The 19,131-nt window shown below is 36.3% G+C and overlaps 1 protein-coding gene across 1 annotated transcript in view; it reads left to right on the forward strand.

The window, feature by feature from the left end:
* Positions 1–15,434: 15,434 nt before the first annotated feature.
* Positions 15,435–19,131, forward strand: part of CBLN4 (cerebellin 4 precursor) — a gene marked incomplete at both ends in the record, with an annotated part of 28,906 nt that continues 25,209 nt past the window's right edge. The window contains one exon of the mRNA XM_083357451.1: positions 15,435–15,725. Within this exon, the coding sequence (XP_083213577.1) occupies positions 15,435–15,725 (291 nt within the window). The remainder of the gene's footprint in view (positions 15,726–19,131) is intronic.

Genomic DNA, 19,131 nt, shown 5'->3' on the forward strand with positions numbered 1-19,131 from the left:
GAACTAAATATCCAAGATGTCTGGAGGGAAAGAAATCGTAAGGCTAGACAATATACATATTACTCCAACCGACATAACTCATGGTCTAGAATAGACATGGTGTGGATGACGAAAGAAATTAGTTCAGAAATAGATGAGGTACATATAGCGACAGGTACTTGGGCAGATCACAATCCTATTAAACTTATCTGGAAAGGTTCCAAAAAAATATCCAGATGGACGCTTCAAAGAGCAATTTTAAAAGAAGACGAATTCAAATCTAAGATGGAGAGAGAACTAAGTTTTTTCTTTAAGGAAAATAAAGCTATAGACACCTCAGTACAAAACAATTGGGATACAGCTAAGGCTGTGATGAGAGGGGTAGCGAGGGCATATATGGTATATAAAAATAAGGGGAAAAGACAACAACGGGAAAGATTAGAAGAGGAATATAAGAGCTTAGAAGTTACACTCCAACAAGATCCACAAAAAGAGAATATCAAGCAATCTATGGATCTGATTAAACACAAACTTAACATTCTAGACAAAGAGAAATTGGCACAACAATTGAGAAACACGAAACAAATTTTTTTTGAAAATGCAAATAAACCGGGCCGGTGGCTCGCATACAAATTGGGAAAACAAAAGGGGAAAAACTGGATTCACGAACTACGAGATGAGGAAGGGAGAATATTCCACCAGGAGGAAAAAAAAAAAATTATAGCCCAGGAATTTTATGAACGTTTATATAAAGAAGATAGCCAGGCAAGTGTGGAGAAAATGGAGGAATATTTTCAAAGAGCCAAACTACCTAAGGTCACAGAAGATACCAGAAATATGTTAAACGAGGAAATTCGACTATCTGAGGTGATAAAAGCTATTAATGCACAAAAGAATAATAAAGCATCGGGACCCGACGGTCTTCCATCAGAGATTTATAAAGAATTACAAAATATCCTAGCTCAACCCCTAGTGGAGGTATTTAACGCAGTATTAGAAGGCGCAAGGACGCCTAAATCTTGGCTAGAGGCAAACATAACCCTTATTCCGAAAGATAACACAGACCATACATTAATCCAAAATTACAGACCCATATCACTTCTTAACTCGGACTACAAGATATTTACATCAATTATAGCGGAACGATTGAAACGATTTCTGAATGATTTCATACACGCAGATCAAAATGGTTTTCTCGCTAAGAGACACACTAAGCACAACATTAGAATAATATTAGATACATTGGAGTACTATGAATTACATAGCGAACAACAGATGGCATTACTTTTCTTAGACGCCCAAAAGGCATTTGACAATGTTAAATGGTCTTTTTTGTGCCAACAGCTTAGCTTTATGAATATGGGTGAAAAATTTATAAATATAATTAGGGCAATTTATGACAATCAGGAAGCAAAAATAATTATTAATGGGGAAGCATCTAGCAAGTTTCAAATTCAAAAGGGAACACGGCAAGGCTGCCCCTTATCACCGTTGCTGTTTATATCGACTCTTGAAGTATTAACGAGAACTATAAGAAACGACCCAAAGATAAAAGGATTAACCATTAAAAAGGAAACCTTTAAATTGCAAGCTTTCGCGGACGATCTAGTTTTTATTATGGAGGATCCATGTCAGACGGGACCAAAGCTATTGGAAGAATTATCTAAATATGGTGAGGTTGCCGGACTGCGAATAAATAGAAATAAGACCAAGATGATTGTTAAAAATATGACCAATAAACAAAAAGGTAATCTGGCCGAAATCACGGATATAGAAATAGTCAAGAAAATAAAATATTTAGGGATTAACATTACGGCTAGATGCACTTCACTCAAAAAGGATAATTATGATAGTGTAGTGAATCAAATAAAAGGTGACCTGGAAAGATGGGGAAACCTAAAACTCTCATTATTGGGAAGAATCGCTGTCATTAAGATGAATATTCTGCCTAAAATCCTGTTTCTGTTTCAGAATATCCCAATTCAACTCGACTCTAAATTTTTTCGAAATTTGGATAAATTATCACTAAATTTTATTTGGCAGGGGAAAAAACCAAGAATTAAATTGAAATATTTACAAGACACGAAGGAAAATGGGGGTTTTGGATTGCCAGACTGGGAATTATATTACCACGCCGCGGCCCTGAGCTGGATTAGAGAATGGGTAATCTTGAGAAATAGAAGACTATTAACTTTAGAGGGTCACGATTTGCAATATGGCTGGCATGCTTTCCTATGGACGGAGAAACAAGGTCTTTTCTCGCATTTTCAAAGACACCGGATCAGGCAAGCGCTACTCAATACTTGGAAAAAAATTAGATCTCACAATTACACCAAAATACCGGTCTGGCTATCCACCCTTGAAGCGATAGTTTACCCAAATCTGTTTGATTTGGGTAACATAATCTCATACAAGGATATTCTGAATGAGGAGGGGGAATTGAAACTTAGGAATGAACTAGAATTACAAGGTATAAAACTCGATTGGTGGGCCTACTTACAAATCCAATCGAGATTTAGGAAGGATAAAAATGAATGGGGGATATATACCTCTGAAACAGCATTGGACAAAATATTATTGGGACCGGACTCTAAACAAATAAGGAATTTTTATAAATTACTTTTGGGATATAAGCTGTTTGAAGAGCAAGTGAAAGACCCCATGTTGATCTGGGCTAACAATTTAGGACATAACATCGACCTAGATACTTGGCAAACAATTTGGGATAGGAATAAAAGGATAACACTGGCCTCATCGTATAAAGAAAATTTATTTAAAATGTTTTACCGATGGCATCTCCCCCCAGCCCGCTTAGCAAAAATGTACACAACAGTATCTCCCAAATGTTGGAAGTGTTCTGAAGAGATAGGCACATACTTCCACACGTGGTGGTCTTGCAGTAAAACACAAAAATTTTGGAGAATGATTTGGATTTGGCTGAAAGAAATATTGAAACAAGATCTGGAGTTTAGTCCAGAACTTTTCTTGTTGGGAATCACGAAAGAGAAATATCCTAAAGATGTGCTATACTTAACGATCCATATTATCACAGCAGCTAGAATATCATTTGCGCAAAAATGGAAAAAGAATGAGATCCCAGGACAAAAAGAGGTTATTAGGAAAATTTGGGATTGCGCTGAAATGGACAGATTAACTTTGGAATTAAAGAATAAAGATCAATCAGACTATTATAGAATTTGGAACAAATTGTATCTTTGGATGGATAAAAAGAAAGGTCTCTATTAGGTTTTACAGACTAGCTCACTGTTTTAAATATTGTGGTATTTCACCGATTTGTAATCTAAGTGTATTTAAGTGTATTTTTGATGTACATATATACATGTATATATATATATATTTAAACATTGTAGACAAAAAGGTTTGTCAGCTCGCTGGTACTGTGTCCAATGTTTTTAAATAATAAATTTAATAAAAAAAAATTTAAAAAAAAAAAAAAGAGTGACCTGGATAATTTTCCTATATTGGATCTATAAAAGAGGCTAAATTGGAAGAATTTTGTAACTGGGAAAAAAATAAAAAGTTGATTTATTTGATCAAGCTTAAAATAGATGTGTTGTCATCTCTGTTAAGCCTGGAAGGATTTTTGCTGATGTCAGGACTGAAATGATGAGGCTTTCTGGATTTGTTTATAGATACTGTAAGATATAGAAAATGGAGATCATTTGTTGCATTTGACAAGATGGTACATTACTAAAATTGTTTACACTTGTTGTAAAGAAGAAGGAAGTCATTCTTTTATATATATTCATTTTCTTTTTATTCACTATATTCTTTTTTCTTTTTCTTTTTTCTTTTTTTAACTTTACATCAGTTTTTATTGTTGCAAATTGTAATCTTTATTAAAATTTCTTTATAAGAGGGAGAAAACGAATAGCATGCCTTTCTAGTTTGTTTCATGCTAATGCTTTCTTAAGAGTGGAAGCAAAAAACATTAACATGAAGAAAAAAATATGCACAAATATGCCTGCATACTATAATCGCCCAGATTCTTGAATTTTTGAACAGCTCTTTAATGCTATTCATATGAATGAAATACTCAAATATGTATATATTTTTTCCTTGGCATTAAGTGTTTTAACCATGGAAAACTCTGGCATTTTATTAATATTCAGCATCAGAAATATACCAGTCTTTAATGGTTGCCAGGGATTAGTACATTTTTGAAAATCTTTCACCATATTTCCCTAAATGAGCCACTTTCTTTTTGATACATGTCTCTAGTTATTTTCCTATCCCATAAACCTAAAATTATAATACTAATATTAGATGGAAATAATCTCTGCAAACAATAAGAAATAAAGATTATCATAGCATTTTGTGTACACTAAAAGGCACCTTCCTGATCTTTCTAAACTGCTGAATGCAGTTGAGGCACCTTAAGGAAAATGGTTTCTCTGCATTTATTGGGCATAGACTGCTGATTATGTCAAAAAGGAAGAAAAAAATCACCATCCTTTGGATTAAACTTTATATTAACTCAGATGTAATTAATTGATTCATAACAGCAGCTCCGGATGGGACTATGAATTCCCATCTGCATCAGACTCTTCAGCAAATTGTTTTAATAATGATAACTGACTGAAGAGTTGCCTCAGTGATTGACATTTGTTGTCATAATAGATGAATAGATGGAACTGTCCTGATTGCATGAAATGCAGCAATAAATATATGCTACAATGCAAGTTGTCTATTGCTGTGTCATGCCCTCGGCCTTTACTGTCAATTTTGGTAGAGATTCTCTACTTGTCAACAGCAGCCACAGCAAACTGCCGTGATGGCAAAAGGATGACAATTGCATAATGACATAAAACACACGTTTGCATATTTGGTTAAAATGTTGATGAAGGCACACAAGTTGTACACATGTGTGATTACTTGATCATGCACATGTTATAGTTTGCCCATTTTGGACTTTCTGCAGGCAAGAGATGAACATTGCAATTGATCTATGTTTTAATTTACAAGAACAACTGCTTGATATTACAACCTTAAGTGATATGTGTGCACAGGTGAACCATCCTTATTTTAAGAAAGTTTTATTTGAAAGAAGTGCTTGAATCATTGCTTATGAAAAAATGTCTATCTTATTAAATATTATGATTGTTGTTGTTATATTATTATTCTAATAACCTAATATTAACAAGTATATAATGCAAATTAATTTAACATTAATAAAATACAATAGAAATAAAGGTGAAAGGAATAAAATGGCACTTATGAAAACTGCCTTCAAGGAAGTGATTCCGTCAAAAAATGTCTCATGCAATCAAAGATGTATCTATTGGCTATTGGAAGTTCTTTATTACTTTATTTTCTCAGTACCTTCTTTCCAATGCCAATTCTTTCTGATTAATTTAACCTTCTCTTGTAAACTATATTATTTTGCAGTGTGCTCATGTGTGTCTCTTTCTGTGTTCTCAGCAACTGTGAAATAGAAAAGATTAAACATCATAATTTAGCTCTTGAATCTAATGTTGTCATCAATGTCTTGGACATCAATTTTAGAAGTGGCAGGTTTTATACCTCCTTGCATAGGATAGATCATTAGAAAGCATACTGAGTCCTTCTCTTGACAGGAATCTTAAACCATGTGAATTCATTAGGTTTCCATATGGTGGTTCATAAGAGAAGTAATTGATAAGCTGACTGGGTTTCTTCTCCTTCCAGAATGGAAATCTTAAAGAAAGACAGAAAATTGGATAATTAAGGCAGTTATTAAGCAGCTGATTTGTTGCAGGTATCTATAGTGGTGATGATGATGACAGCTATCTTCATCACCACCTCAGTTCCCGTGAGATCATTATATTTTACAAGATTTTGGAATTTGATGCTCTAGTTCAGATATGTCAAACACAAGGCCCGGGGGCCGGATCCGGCCCGCGAAGTGGTTTCATGTGGCCCGTGAAGCCATCCTGGAAACAGTGAGGGAACGGCCCCCACTGCCTTGGCCCTGGCCCAGAGACCCTCAGATCTGTCCCACTCCTGCCCAGGCCCCCATAGGCACCCTCGATGAGAACGATGTAGAGCTGGCCACGCCCACCCAGTAGGCCATACGCACTCTAGCCACGCCCACCCAGTAGGCCACGCCCACCCAGGCCATACCCACCCGGCCCCTTGAGGGCAACCGCAATGCTGATGCGGCCCTCAATGAAATTGAGTTTGACACCCCTGCTCTAGTTCTTGAGGATCTTGTTCACGAATACCAAGATTTTGCTAAGGCCATCTAAAATCTCAAGCAATTTTGCACTTAGGCAAATTCTTGCCTAGGTGCAAAAATGCTGAAATCTCACAAGATGAAATGTTGGTCCTCTTTAATTTTGCAAATAGTATTTTTTTATTGTTAGACATCTGCAGATGCCATTTAGGAGTGCCACATTCCTGCTGGGTGGGTATGAGCTCCTCCATAACTCCTTAGTACATCCGCTTCCAGGAACTCTACCTCAAATTTCACTCTCATGCTCACTTCCTTCAAATCTCTTTTCACATTACTCCTCTCTTCTATGTCTTTTAAAGCAGAGGTTTTAACCTAATTCCAGTTCTTCCTTTCAAGCATTGTTAGTTAAAAATGTGTCACTATGGATTCCTTGATACTGAGTGTGGTTGTTTGCTTGTAGTCATTTCATTATCCAACTAGCAACATTGTCAGGTAATTGGGTAATCTTCTGATGATGTTACCTAGATGGACAATGAAACATTTGCAAACATCCACACTCAGAAAACACCAAGGATCCCACAGTTCAACTCTGAGCTACAAATATTTCTTCTGTTGAAATATGTAACTATCTTTGTTTATAGCTAAATATCTATAGAGATCATCAGTCATCCAAATCATGGTTGTCCAAAAAGTGCTTTTTCAAAAGGCAACTGGACTTTGTTTTTCCTTGAAGATATTTCACTTCTTATCCAGGAAGCTGAAGAAACTTCTTGCATGAGAAGTGAAACATCTTCAAGGAAAAACAAAGTCCAGTCGTCTTTTGAAAAAGCATCCTTGGGATATCTCTGTTTATGTAAATCTCTTAAAGTCTTTCTCTCTCTTTCCTCTTTTTTTTCCTCTGAAACCCAAGGCATTTATATTTTAACCTTGTAACTTAACTTATATAATGGATTTTTGCCATGCACACAATGGAAAAATAGTACAAACAGACCTGTCTTTTTTAAAGGCATTAGTTATTTGTATATATAAATGAAAATAAGAATTAAGAATTTGGTATGGAATGCCATTAAAATTTTAGGGAGGCCTATTTTGACCTAGAAGTTGCAAGAGAACAACAACAATATGAACAATATGATCTCCTGTTAATAATAATAACAATAATAACAATAACAATAACAATAACAACAACAACAACAACAACAATAATAATAATAATAATAATAATAATAATAATAATAATAATAATAATAATAATAATAAGTTGGAAGGGACCTTGGAGGTCATCTAGTCCAACCCCCTGCTCAGGCAGGAAACCCTATACCATTTCAGGCAAATGGCTGTCCAGTCTCTTCTTAAAAACTTCCAGTGTTGGAGCATTCACCACTTCTGGAGGCAGGTTGTTCCACTGGTTAGTTGTTCTAACTGTCAGGAAGTTTCTCCTTAGTTCTAGGTTGCTTCTCTCCTTGACTAGTTTCCATCCATTGCTTCTTGTCCTGCTTTCAGGTGCTTTTGAATTTCACCACTGAATTTCATTTTGTTAGATAGCGCCCAATGTTCAAGTCTGTCCAGAGTCTCCTGTATCTTAAGCCTGTCTTCTGGAGTATTGGCTATTCCTGCCAGCTTGGTGTTGTCTGCAAATTTGATGAGTTCCCCATCTATCCCCTCATCCAAGTCGTTAATGAAGATATGAAGAGCACTGGGCCCAGAACAGAGCCCTGGGGCACCCCACTACACACTTCCTTCCATGTAGATGCAGTGCCATTGAGGACCACAAGCTGAGTACGGCCTGTCAGCCAGCTACGAATCCATCTGGTGGTGATGCTATCTAACCCACATTTTTCTATCTTTCTATCTTTTCTATCTTCTATCTATCTTCTATCTGTTGGTGATCACTCCAGCTGATGTGAAAAATAAAATGCTGGACTAACTTGAGTTTTGCCCTAATCCAGTAGGGATGTTCCTATATCCTTAATTAGCCTTCCTTCAGAAATACAGGCACATTGGTCTTTATGTCCAAATAAACCGCAGAAAAATATTTGCTTTATTCAAATATCACTACAGTAAATAGAGTTAGGAAGTGAGGTTGTACCATGTGGCAAGCTTTATACACTTGAATCACACTTCTTTGATAATGCAGAGCCATGCTGAGGCTAGATGATCATTTATAGGGTTGATTACTGCTTTAAAAACACTTTAAAACAACACTGTGAAGACGATGAGCAATTAAGAAAGGTTTAACGTGATTGCCATTTGATTCAGTTTCTCATTGCATCAGTGTGCATATTTCTCCATTTTGGGGTATTTATACACAAAAATACTACAGGGAAAAATTGAACTGGAAAACAGTAACTGTAAAATTTAGTTTCTTAATTGGTTTGCAACTTGCTCGCAAAAAGAAATATATAATTAGGAATTTAAACACATTATCACACTTCTATTGATCTTACAATTTCTGTGTAATGAAAATGGGAAATTCAGAATGTATCACATAAACTGATTAAGTTTGTTGTCTCTCTGATCCAAAATCATTATTCAATTCTTCCAATCAAGCAGTTGAATTCACACAATTTTTCTTTTCTGGTCTGAAGCTTGTGTGTTATTTTTTTAAAGCTGATAAATACATTGCCTCAAATAGACATTGAGATTTTCTCATAGCTGATGCATTTGCTTTTGCCTTTGCAATTCTATACATCAATATGGGTGCATATATGTGCATTTACATAGACATTTTCTTATTTTTTCTCACTTGCATTTTAGATACATTCAGCTACTTTGACTAGAAAGGTGATGTAGAAATTAAATGAAAAAAAGTAAATGTTCTCACATTCTGACATTCTGTCATTAGAGTTACTTATAAAATAATAAAGGCAGGATAAAAATCAAATAAATAAATAAATTAGTGCTGTTTGCCTTCCAGGTCAGTATATACATATCCTTCACAGAGACATTCATTGTTTTATTCTGTAGAAGTGGAAATTATAAACAAAACCTAAGCTAGAATTGTACTAAAATTTGGAAATATCACTAGGGCTACATTAAAGAAAATGGCTTGGTGCAGTTAACACGTTGATATTTTTAAATCAATCTTTCTTTTCTTTTCATCATATTTCAAGGGATAGATTTATTTTATGCCATTGCTGACACAAGACACTTAAGAGGGAATCAATGCACATTTAGAATATAATAATATAACAACATTGCTTTTTCTTTTCAAAAATAGAGCTTGGGGCATCCTAAAATCCACAATCCTGTGATTTTTAAACTGGAAATATTGTTTATGGTGATGATCTCAGCTCCAAAGTTCAAGAATAAAAGGCTGTGCTAGCTAATTGGACTGTATTGTATATAAGATGTTAAATTAATAGAGAATTCACGCTTTCATGGAAATTCATCCCAGACATCTTTTATTATTTGAAGTGTGCTGAGCCAGGGAGAAAAATAAAGGAAGAGCTGCTGTGACAACTGATGTCACGTCAGAGAAGAGAAGACAAGGTGACAAAGAGGATCACCAGTGACATCATTATACATCAGGGATGCTAAGGTCCTTGGCAATTTGGTAAAATTGCCTTTCACCATGGCATCAAAGAGCTATAATGGCCTGATCTTCAACTCTGCAAATAAACAGTGGTATTTCAAATACCTACCTAAAGAATAAGGATAATTAGAAGGTGGAAGGAGAATGAACTAAAATCACTTTGATCTGTATTCACACAAAACATCTCACCTGGCTATTGACTTGGCTTATTTTTTGGTTTTGCACAATGTGTTGACTAAGTTAACCAAGTGGGATGAATTAACATATAATTGTAAACTATCACTATCTCACCAAAAGAACTCAAACAAAGAATTTAAATGTGTTGGGAAAATGCAAATGTGAGATGTTTACCTGGCCTGGTTAAGTATGTTGTGTGGATATACCTAGTATATAAGAGGAAAACAGATTACAAGGAGTCCTTGACTTATGACCGGTTGCTTGGTGACTGTCTGAAGTTACAATGTCCAGGTCTCTCCTGCTTAACTGTATTGTGGATGCTGAGCAACTGATCTGCATTTATGGCCATTTGCAGCAAACCGTAGTCACATTATTTCAATTTATGACATTTTTGTCAGAAATAGATATTTATTAAGACCATGGTGTTCACTTAAAGACCCTGACATTTGCTTTACAACCATTGCAAAAAAGAAAAGGTTGTAAAATTGGTCACAGTCAGGTGGGAACCCATTTTATGACTCTCATGATTAAGATCAAAATTGCAGACTCGGTTATGGTCATAAGTCGAGGACTACCTGCATTTAAGGCCAGGTAAGTCCTTACTTATTTTTTTAAATCAATCATCTAGGTCATAGTTGTCTCAAAGGTGCTTTTTTAAAAAAGGCAACTGGTCTGTTCTCCTTGAGTAGGAAGAAGACGCTTCGCTTCTCATCCAAGAAGCTTCTTCGGTTCTGCCAAGATGATGGGGGTGATGGAAGGATTAGTTATGGGGGTGGGTGGGTTGGAAGGTTCACATTTCTTTGCAGTCTTTAAAAAATATTTTTAAAAAATTATTCATTACTGAGATGAACGTAGCTCTTTATCAGCTTCTTACATGGGAAATGGTGAGAACCTGGACTTCCACTGAGAAAGGAGCTGCTTCCAAAACTGAATTGATTAGATACGATTAGAACAACCAGCCAATGTATACAAAATTCAGAAAGCACTGAACATTAAGTAAGGGCCTAAATGTAGAGATTAAGTGCCAATAAAGTCAGTAACACAATGCCCATTTCACGTTGAAAAAGACTGATCCGATCTGATAATTCTGCACTGCAGATACTGAGCTGCATATGGATAGCTATTTTGTTTGTCCTTTACTCCTTCCGAACTATAGGAAACACACTGCATATTGAATAATGGGCAGTTTGAAAACATTTTATTGGTACAGTAGGTTAATTCCAAAGAGGTAACTTCATCATTCCACTATAATTAGAGCCTTGGTGGAGCAGTGGGCTAATGCCTCCTTAAGTAACACCAGCTGCCTGCAATTAGTGCAGGTTCGCATCCCACCAGGCTCAAGGTTGACTCAGCCTTCCATCCTTCCGAGGTAGGTAAAATGAGGACCCAGATTGTTGGGGGCAATAAGCTGACTTTGTAATAATGCTGCTGGGGGGGGGAGCGAAAGCCCTAATAAGCAGGCATATACATAGAATGAAGGCTATTGCTAAGCACATTGGTTTGTGCTTAAATTGTAAGCCACCCTGAGTCTTTGGAGAAGGGCGGGATATAAATGGGATTAAAATAAAATAAAAAATAATTACAATTCACTGACACATTTATTGAACCCAAAGTAGAATAGGGGCTATTCTAGCAAGCTGTCTTTTTTTTAATTCTCCTTTTTCTTTCCAATCTTTTTCCTATGAATATGAACCTATAAACAATTCCCACTTAAGTAATTGGGATTAGAGACAGTGGGAAGAAGAGTCAGCATTGCTTTGCTCCTTTTGTATTTGTGTTGTGATGTCGTATGCACACACAAAAGGAGTGGAGCTTGCATCATGACACTTGAGATGTTGCTTTCAGTTTGACAGAAGCTTCAGATCTTGTGGACCACGAGACTCTGCTATGATTTTAAGTTTGAGAAATGTGTTGTCACTTTTTTTTATAGTACCATCATAATTTTGAACAGTCACTAAATGAATGGTGGTAAGTCAAGGACAACCTGTAGCCATGAAAATGTAGTCAAAGAGCAAGAAATGCTTATGATTCATAGAAGCAGGGAAATACAATTATTTTGAAAGTCTGTGAAAAAGGCTAAACAAGGAGTCTTCAGCTGAATGGATTGAATTAAAAGAGGTAAAATTATTTGGGATGAAACTGAAATATGGGAATGTTGGAATGAGCATGTCAAAGATTTATATGGGAATTAAAGTGAGATGACAAAAACTAGAATGAAAAAGAAACTATAAATATTGGGTCTCATATAAAAAAGAAAAAAAGAAAAGAAAATCATAAATGCTACAAGGACATTGAAAAATGGAAAAACTTCAGATGTAAATAGTGTATTTGGACAAACAGGTAGATGTGGGTGTAGTTTGCTCATAGTGTGTGTCAATTGTTTAATAGTGTGTGCAGAGCACATCTGTGGCTAATGACAAAGAAAAAAGTGGATGTAAAACCTGCAGTGCTTAATTTGTTAAGTTAAAGATTTTGACAGAATTTCATCTGAAAGAATATGTCAGCCTTGCAAGGTAGTTCAGACAGGAAGCACACTTAAATGAACTAATTCTAAGTTATTATAAGGTTTCATTAACAGAAACATTTGCAGCCCAAGAAATTAGAAAGGGTCCATTCTCAGACATGTGCCATGCCCACCTTCCTTCAGCTGCCCCTTATCTGACCAATCCCTTGGCTGCAGCTCTTCCCCGTCTCCCATGGTCATTCTCATATATCATTACAGGATTTGAGTGTGAGGAAAATTTGAAAAAAAATATGGCTTTATGTCACATCTGTAGAAGCACAGACATGTCCCTGGAGAAGCTAGGCAGAGGCAGTGATGGCACATAAACAGGTTTAAACTTAAACCGTGGGCAATAGTGAAAAAGCAAATGATAAAGTATGATGAGTGTGCTGCAGCTGCCAAAAAAAAAAAAAGCCAACACAGTTCTAGGCTGCATTAGCAGAGGGATAGAATCAAGATTAAGTGAAATGTTAATACCACTTTATAATGCCTTGGTAAGGCCACACTTGGAATATTGCATCCAGTTTTGGTCATCACGATGTAAAAAAGATGTCAAGACTCTAGAAAAAGTGCAGAAAAGAGCAACAAAGATGATCAGGGGAGCGGAGGCTAAAACATATAAGGAACGGTTGCTGGAATTGGGTATGTGTAGTTTAATGAAGAGAAAGGTGAGGGGTGACATGATAGCAGTGTTCCAATATCTCAGGGGCTGCCACAAAGAAGAGGGAGTCAAGCTATTCTCCAAAGCACCTGAAGGCAAGACAAGAAGCAATGGATGGAAACTAACCAAAGAGAGAAGCAATCTAGAACTAAGGAGAAATTTCCTGACAGTTAGAACAATTAACCCATGGAATAACCTTCCTCCAGAAGCTTCTGAGTGCTCCAACACTGGAAGTTTTTAAGAAGAGACTGGACAACCATTTGTCTAAAATTGTATAGGGTTTCCTGCCTGAGCAGAGGATTGGACTAGATAACTTCCAAGGTCCCTTCCAACTCTATCATCATCATCATCATCATCATCATCATCATCGTCGTTGTTGTTGTTATTATTATTATTATTTGAATGGACTTGAATTATGGAATGTTTTCAGTTAATATAAAGATGACAATTAGTTGTTGCATGTTATAAAGTCGTACATGATGGAAGTAAAGCATGCACAAAATTAAATGGATTCTTTGGAATATGGTTCACTGTGAAATAGCACAGATGTGTGCTACACGTTGTGGTGATGAATGATAAGAAGGAACATGACCTTGTGGTTTTGATGATTAGAAAGAATAGGTTATAGAAAAAAGGAAAATATAATGAAATCTTAGAATGAGAGGTTTAATTAAAATTTGTTTGTTTAACTGTTGAGAAGAAAATTGAAGTACTATGATTTGTTATATTATTCAAAATATGTTTAGTAGAATTCTTAGGTATAAATGATTCAGTAAATGAATACCACCTGCTGCCTCAACCAAAGTCTTTAAAAATGTGAACTCTATTTGTGTCCCTTTCTGGAAGGAAGAATGAATAACATAGGTAAGACAGAGAAAACTGTCTTGAAATGCTGTTGTTAACAATTATATTGCTATATTTTTTTCTTCAAGGTATCCTGCCTTCTGTTGTACAGCATAAATAAATTAACTGAAACATTTTCAAAAAGATCCACTAGGCAGTGCCCTAGAATACAAACCCAGCAATCTCAACATGAAAGTGGGATAAACTATGACTTTTGTTTCAGTTTAAACACTGTTGTGCTGTTTCTTCAAGAAACTGAAGCATTTCACAAATGCTTCAATGATCTGCAGCAATATCATGAATATTAAGAGGGTTTTCAATCAAAAATTTTGTGCACAGGTATTGAAAATATTCTAATCTTATGACTGGATGCAGTTTACTTTATCTCACAATTTTGATGGTTGGTTGGTTTCTCTGACTTTTATACTACACGTTGATAACTCCTATAAACATTTTACATGAGACTCAAAACTCTAAATCTGTAAAAAGTTGCCACCTGATTATTCAAATTTCTGCTCAGAAACAAATCTCATTGTTTCCCTGGATTTTTCTTCCTCATAATCATGTTGAGGCTTGTCCTCTAAATACTGCATTGCAATAAGCATTTGACTGACGATTGCTCAATAGTTAAAGCTGCGAAGACGAGAGGAAAGGCCAAACACTAATTAACACAGTGGGAAAAACATTTGCTCCAACACATGATCCTTAAAATAATTGACAAAGTTATGCTTGGAATGGTAGCCTCGGAGAATGTAATTTCCGGCAGTGCTGTGCTAGACGCTCCGTATAAAGACAATTGTAGTGAGCGAGCAGGAGCGAGAGAGAGCGAGAGCGAACGAGCGAGGGCTGGGCTTGCTTTTGTATGCCGTGACGCTGGGGGAATCGTGGTAAAGAGCGAGGGAACTTCGCTTTTTCAAAGCATCCTGGCAAATGAGCTCAGCCACAGTATCTGAGCCAGTTTGGAAGGCAAGTCTCAGCTATCAATAGTTGAGCTTAACGGCTAAATCCCTTCAGGACAAGAATGGGGGGCAAGATGAGACGACTCATTGCTACGTCAAATGTTTTTATTTCTTCCTGATCTCGCTCTCGCTGTTTTCGTCAATAATCCACCTTAGGGCTTCCCCCCCCCCCTCCCGCCATAGCTTTCTCCTCCTGGATTCTGGGAGCGGGGGGTTTCAATGGCAAAGAAATGGGCACCGGGAAGAGCTGATTTTGTCCAGGAGGTGTTTGGAAGCACATTTCCAATTGCTTTTTGAAGGCTCCCTCCCTGCAGAATCAAACAGGAGGGAAGACAGACTTTGTTCGCTGGAAATGTTGGAAATTTTCAGAAGAAGCTTCTTCTTCTTCTTCTGCTGCTGCTGTGCTGGTAGCAAGCGGTGCGTGTGTGCCTGTGTGCCTCTGTCTGTGTAAGAGTGGCGGGTTTTTTTCCCCCTCCGCTGCTGGTAGGGCTGCTATAGCTGGCTTTGTGGCGTGGTCTGTGTAAGCGTGGAGAGAGGTGGAAGGAGAGGAACGTTGGGCAATCCGCGCAAGGCTTCGCTGTCCGCCGCTCCTGGTGCTGAACATGGGCGCTTTAAGCAGGGCGCTGTCCATGGTGCCCACCATCATCCTAACGCTGGCTCTCTCCGTTTTCCCCGTCTGGGCGCAGAATGACACGGAACCCATCGTCCTGGAAGGAAAATGCTTGGTAGTTTGCGATTCCAACCCAGCGACCGATTCTAAGGGATCCTCTTCTTCTCCTCTGGGGATCTCTGTACGGGCTGCTAATTCTAAGGTCGCTTTCTCCGCAGTCAGGAGTACCAACCATGAGCCTTCTGAGATGAGCAACAAAACCAGGATAATCTATTTTGATCAGGTAAAAAGAACACACATGGGTATCTTGCTGTAAGTCGAAAGACATTCTGATGGTTTCCTCCTGAGAAAAGGAGCATGTGTTTGGAGTGGGGAAGTTGGTTTTGCCCGAGTTTTATTTAAGTCGCGAATGTTTTCTTTTAAAGTGATTTCACCCCTGGGAAAGGGACTAGGTTAAAAGTGGAGGGGGAGGCAGCTGCTTACAGTCCTGAGATGAGATAGGATAAGGATAGTAGGTGGGAATCAACAGGTGGAGTTGATTTGCAAACTCTTTAATCTTCATTTGAAAGGAGTGGGCTGAAACTTAGGAATTGGAGACGGAAGCTTTTGGTCCATTCAGTCACTGTTCAGTTCATAGGTTTTGTTTTTTCCTCTTAAGATGGATAGCAATTTCACACATGCTTTCCTCTGAGAATGAAGTTATTTTTTTATTACTTATTGATTTCAGTTTCTACATTTCCACTTTACATTTAAAGGCACATGGATGGTTAAACAAGTTCTGGCAGTTAGGGCTTAACAAAAAAAAAAGCCTGTCTCACATTACCACATATGTAACAGTTTTACCATTCCTGATATGCTGGAATAAATGAGGTAATATCATTTAGTGCAGGAATTATTTAATGCTTCAAAGAGGTTAATACTGAGGGAAGACTGTAAAATCAAGACTGTAAAAATCAACTTACATATGCATCCTTATACTTTATTCTTGAGAATGTTTACTTAGAAATAGCAAGGCATAAGATTTTGGTATTTTAATTTAACTTTGATATCCTGAAGAAAAGCTGGAAATTTGTTAAAAGCTTCAAAGTACAGGGAGGAGAGATAAAGTGAAGATATATAAAGAAAATCTCCAATTCTCCAGAAGCACTTCAGTTGATTTGCAACCAGATTTCCCAGCAACTTAAATCTTTTATGAGTTTTCAAAACCATTCAAATGTTTCAATCTTAAATCTTTAAAAACTTTTATGAGGTTTCTGCACCCTACAGAACCAATATCCTACACTAGACTTATTATGGTGTAGTTAAATCGATATGCATTTGGTATGTATATAGATAATGTACTAATGAAACTGACTCAGGTCACACTAGTAGAATATGGAGGCTGTCCTTTGGAAAATTCACTGCACCTTAGTAGCATCACTGCAGAATTTTGCAACCTTGGAAAGACTTTCTGCACTCCTCCCTTCCTCCAAATCCATTCCTGAAATAGACAACAATACTTCCTTTACCCATATCTTTTAGAAAAATAGAAAAAAAATCTATTCCTCTTACTTTCCAAGATAACATATTGCATTTTCAATTTTTATCTAATGCGTCTTAATACAATCAATCAATTTTAATAGGAAAATTAAACAAATGTGTCAGTTTTCCTACTGAAACTGATGCTGCTTACAGGATGTAATTTTGGACTGGCAAAGATCCATGCTTTGAAGGAGAAGACAGAAAGGCATTGGAGTTATATTATGCCAATTCTGGTTTAAAATCTGGTTTAAAACCTACCATATCTAATATCCTACCATCAGCTCTTTATGCATTATGTGTACCTATAGAGTTATAGATACATCACATTCTTTCAAATATCAGCTGAAGGGTTTAATTAAGCCCACAAGTTATTCTTTAGTTTTTCAAGGCATATTCTCTGACAGCCTGACAGATCTGCAATTTTCTCCAGAGTCCTAGGAATCTTGAAACCAACTCAGTCACATTGTCATTAGCCTTTTCAAAGCATCAGAAGTCAGGTATATATGTAGTGTAAGATACATGGAGATGGTGGAACCCCACGACAGCTATCTGTTTCTAAGGGGAAGGAATAGAAGGCAAAAGATCAGTATTTTCCCACTTCTATCCAGATACAATATATATATATATATATATATATATATATATATATATATATATATATATATATATATATATATATATATATATATATATATATATATATATGATGACTTTTAAAAGTATATGCTTGAAGTATATGCTTCTCCCCTCTATAGTTGTGTACCACCTAAAAATACCCAACTCTTTCTGCAAAGTTTGAATTTCCTGTCTTCCTAGGAGATATCATCCACTTCTTCTCTTCATATGTTTCATTCACATCTTCACATTCATTACTGGATACATTAGCTAGCATATGTTACTCATTATATGCAAATGATATTGCTTCTGGAATTGTCATGACAACTGAAGTAAATCCCTACCCTGACTGATCCCAAAACATGTTGCTAAGGTACACTCCAGTCCTATACATGTTTATTGAGAAGAAAGTCCCATTGAATGGAGTTTATTTTCCTTTAAGCTCACAGAAATGTATTTAGGCAGGAAGTCAAATAGATGGGTAAAGTGGATGATCTACCACTTTTACCAATATGGCTTTTTTGCTGACATCAAAAGATTGCAACTTGCCTTATGAGAATGACCCAAGTAGAACTTTTACAAATATTTTTTTTTCCTGCACAGCAATAGAAGATATGAAGCTATTCTTTGTGTTACTGGTAGTATTATATTTTTAGATAGTAGAGTCAGAGAGAATGCAACATTACACCTCATTACTTTTATGATAATACATCATTATTGATTAAATGATGCTATATGTAGTTTTTATTATATTAATAATGATTTATCATATAAAGTTTAGTACTGGAGCTACAGTTTTGTGTTATTTTAATTTTTAGTTATCTTTATGTCATCTAAAGAAACTGTTTTGGACAGGAGGGTTGATAAATTTATGCTGTAATATTTATTCAGAAGACTCAATCCTTTTCCATCCTTTGCAAATGATCTGAGAGGGTTTTCTCTTCCCCTGTCTTTCAGATACTGTATGTTGGGCTACATTTCTCGTCAGCCCCTTGCAGTACGATTAGTGGTCAAAGTTTAATGGGTGCTATGGTCAAAAACTTTCAATGGCATCAAATTGAGAAAGGCTACTGAAGAATATAGGCCTTATATGCAAAGCACATGTTAGGTGGCTGTTATTCCATCAAAGTTTATTGAGAACTTCAGATGGTGATCTGTTTATATATATAAAAAGGATTCACTACTGTGTGTAATTTAATTGAAAGGCAAACTAAAATGTGCAATATGCAAAGCAGATATTTCACAGAAAGTTACATTTAATTCGAACAGTGCCCTCTGATAAAAGATAACAGGGCAGAGGTAGAGGGAAGCACATACAAAGCAGAATAAAATGATAAAGCAATTTTAAAGGCAACAAATTATTAAAAGGCAAATGATACTGTAAAAGGTCCAAAGCACAGTATTAATACATCTAAGGTGCTAGGGGAAGCTGGAAAAGACATTATATTAGATTCTCTGATAAAAAAACTGCATGAGCCATACTATAGTTCAGGTTTTTATAATTTCTGTACTATATAGAAAGCCTCTGAATTCTACATTTTTATTAAATACAG

Source organism: Vipera ursinii, assembly GCF_947247035.1.
Source record: "Vipera ursinii genome assembly, chromosome: 3".
NCBI classification, from domain to species: Eukaryota; Metazoa; Chordata; class Lepidosauria; order Squamata; family Viperidae; genus Vipera; species Vipera ursinii.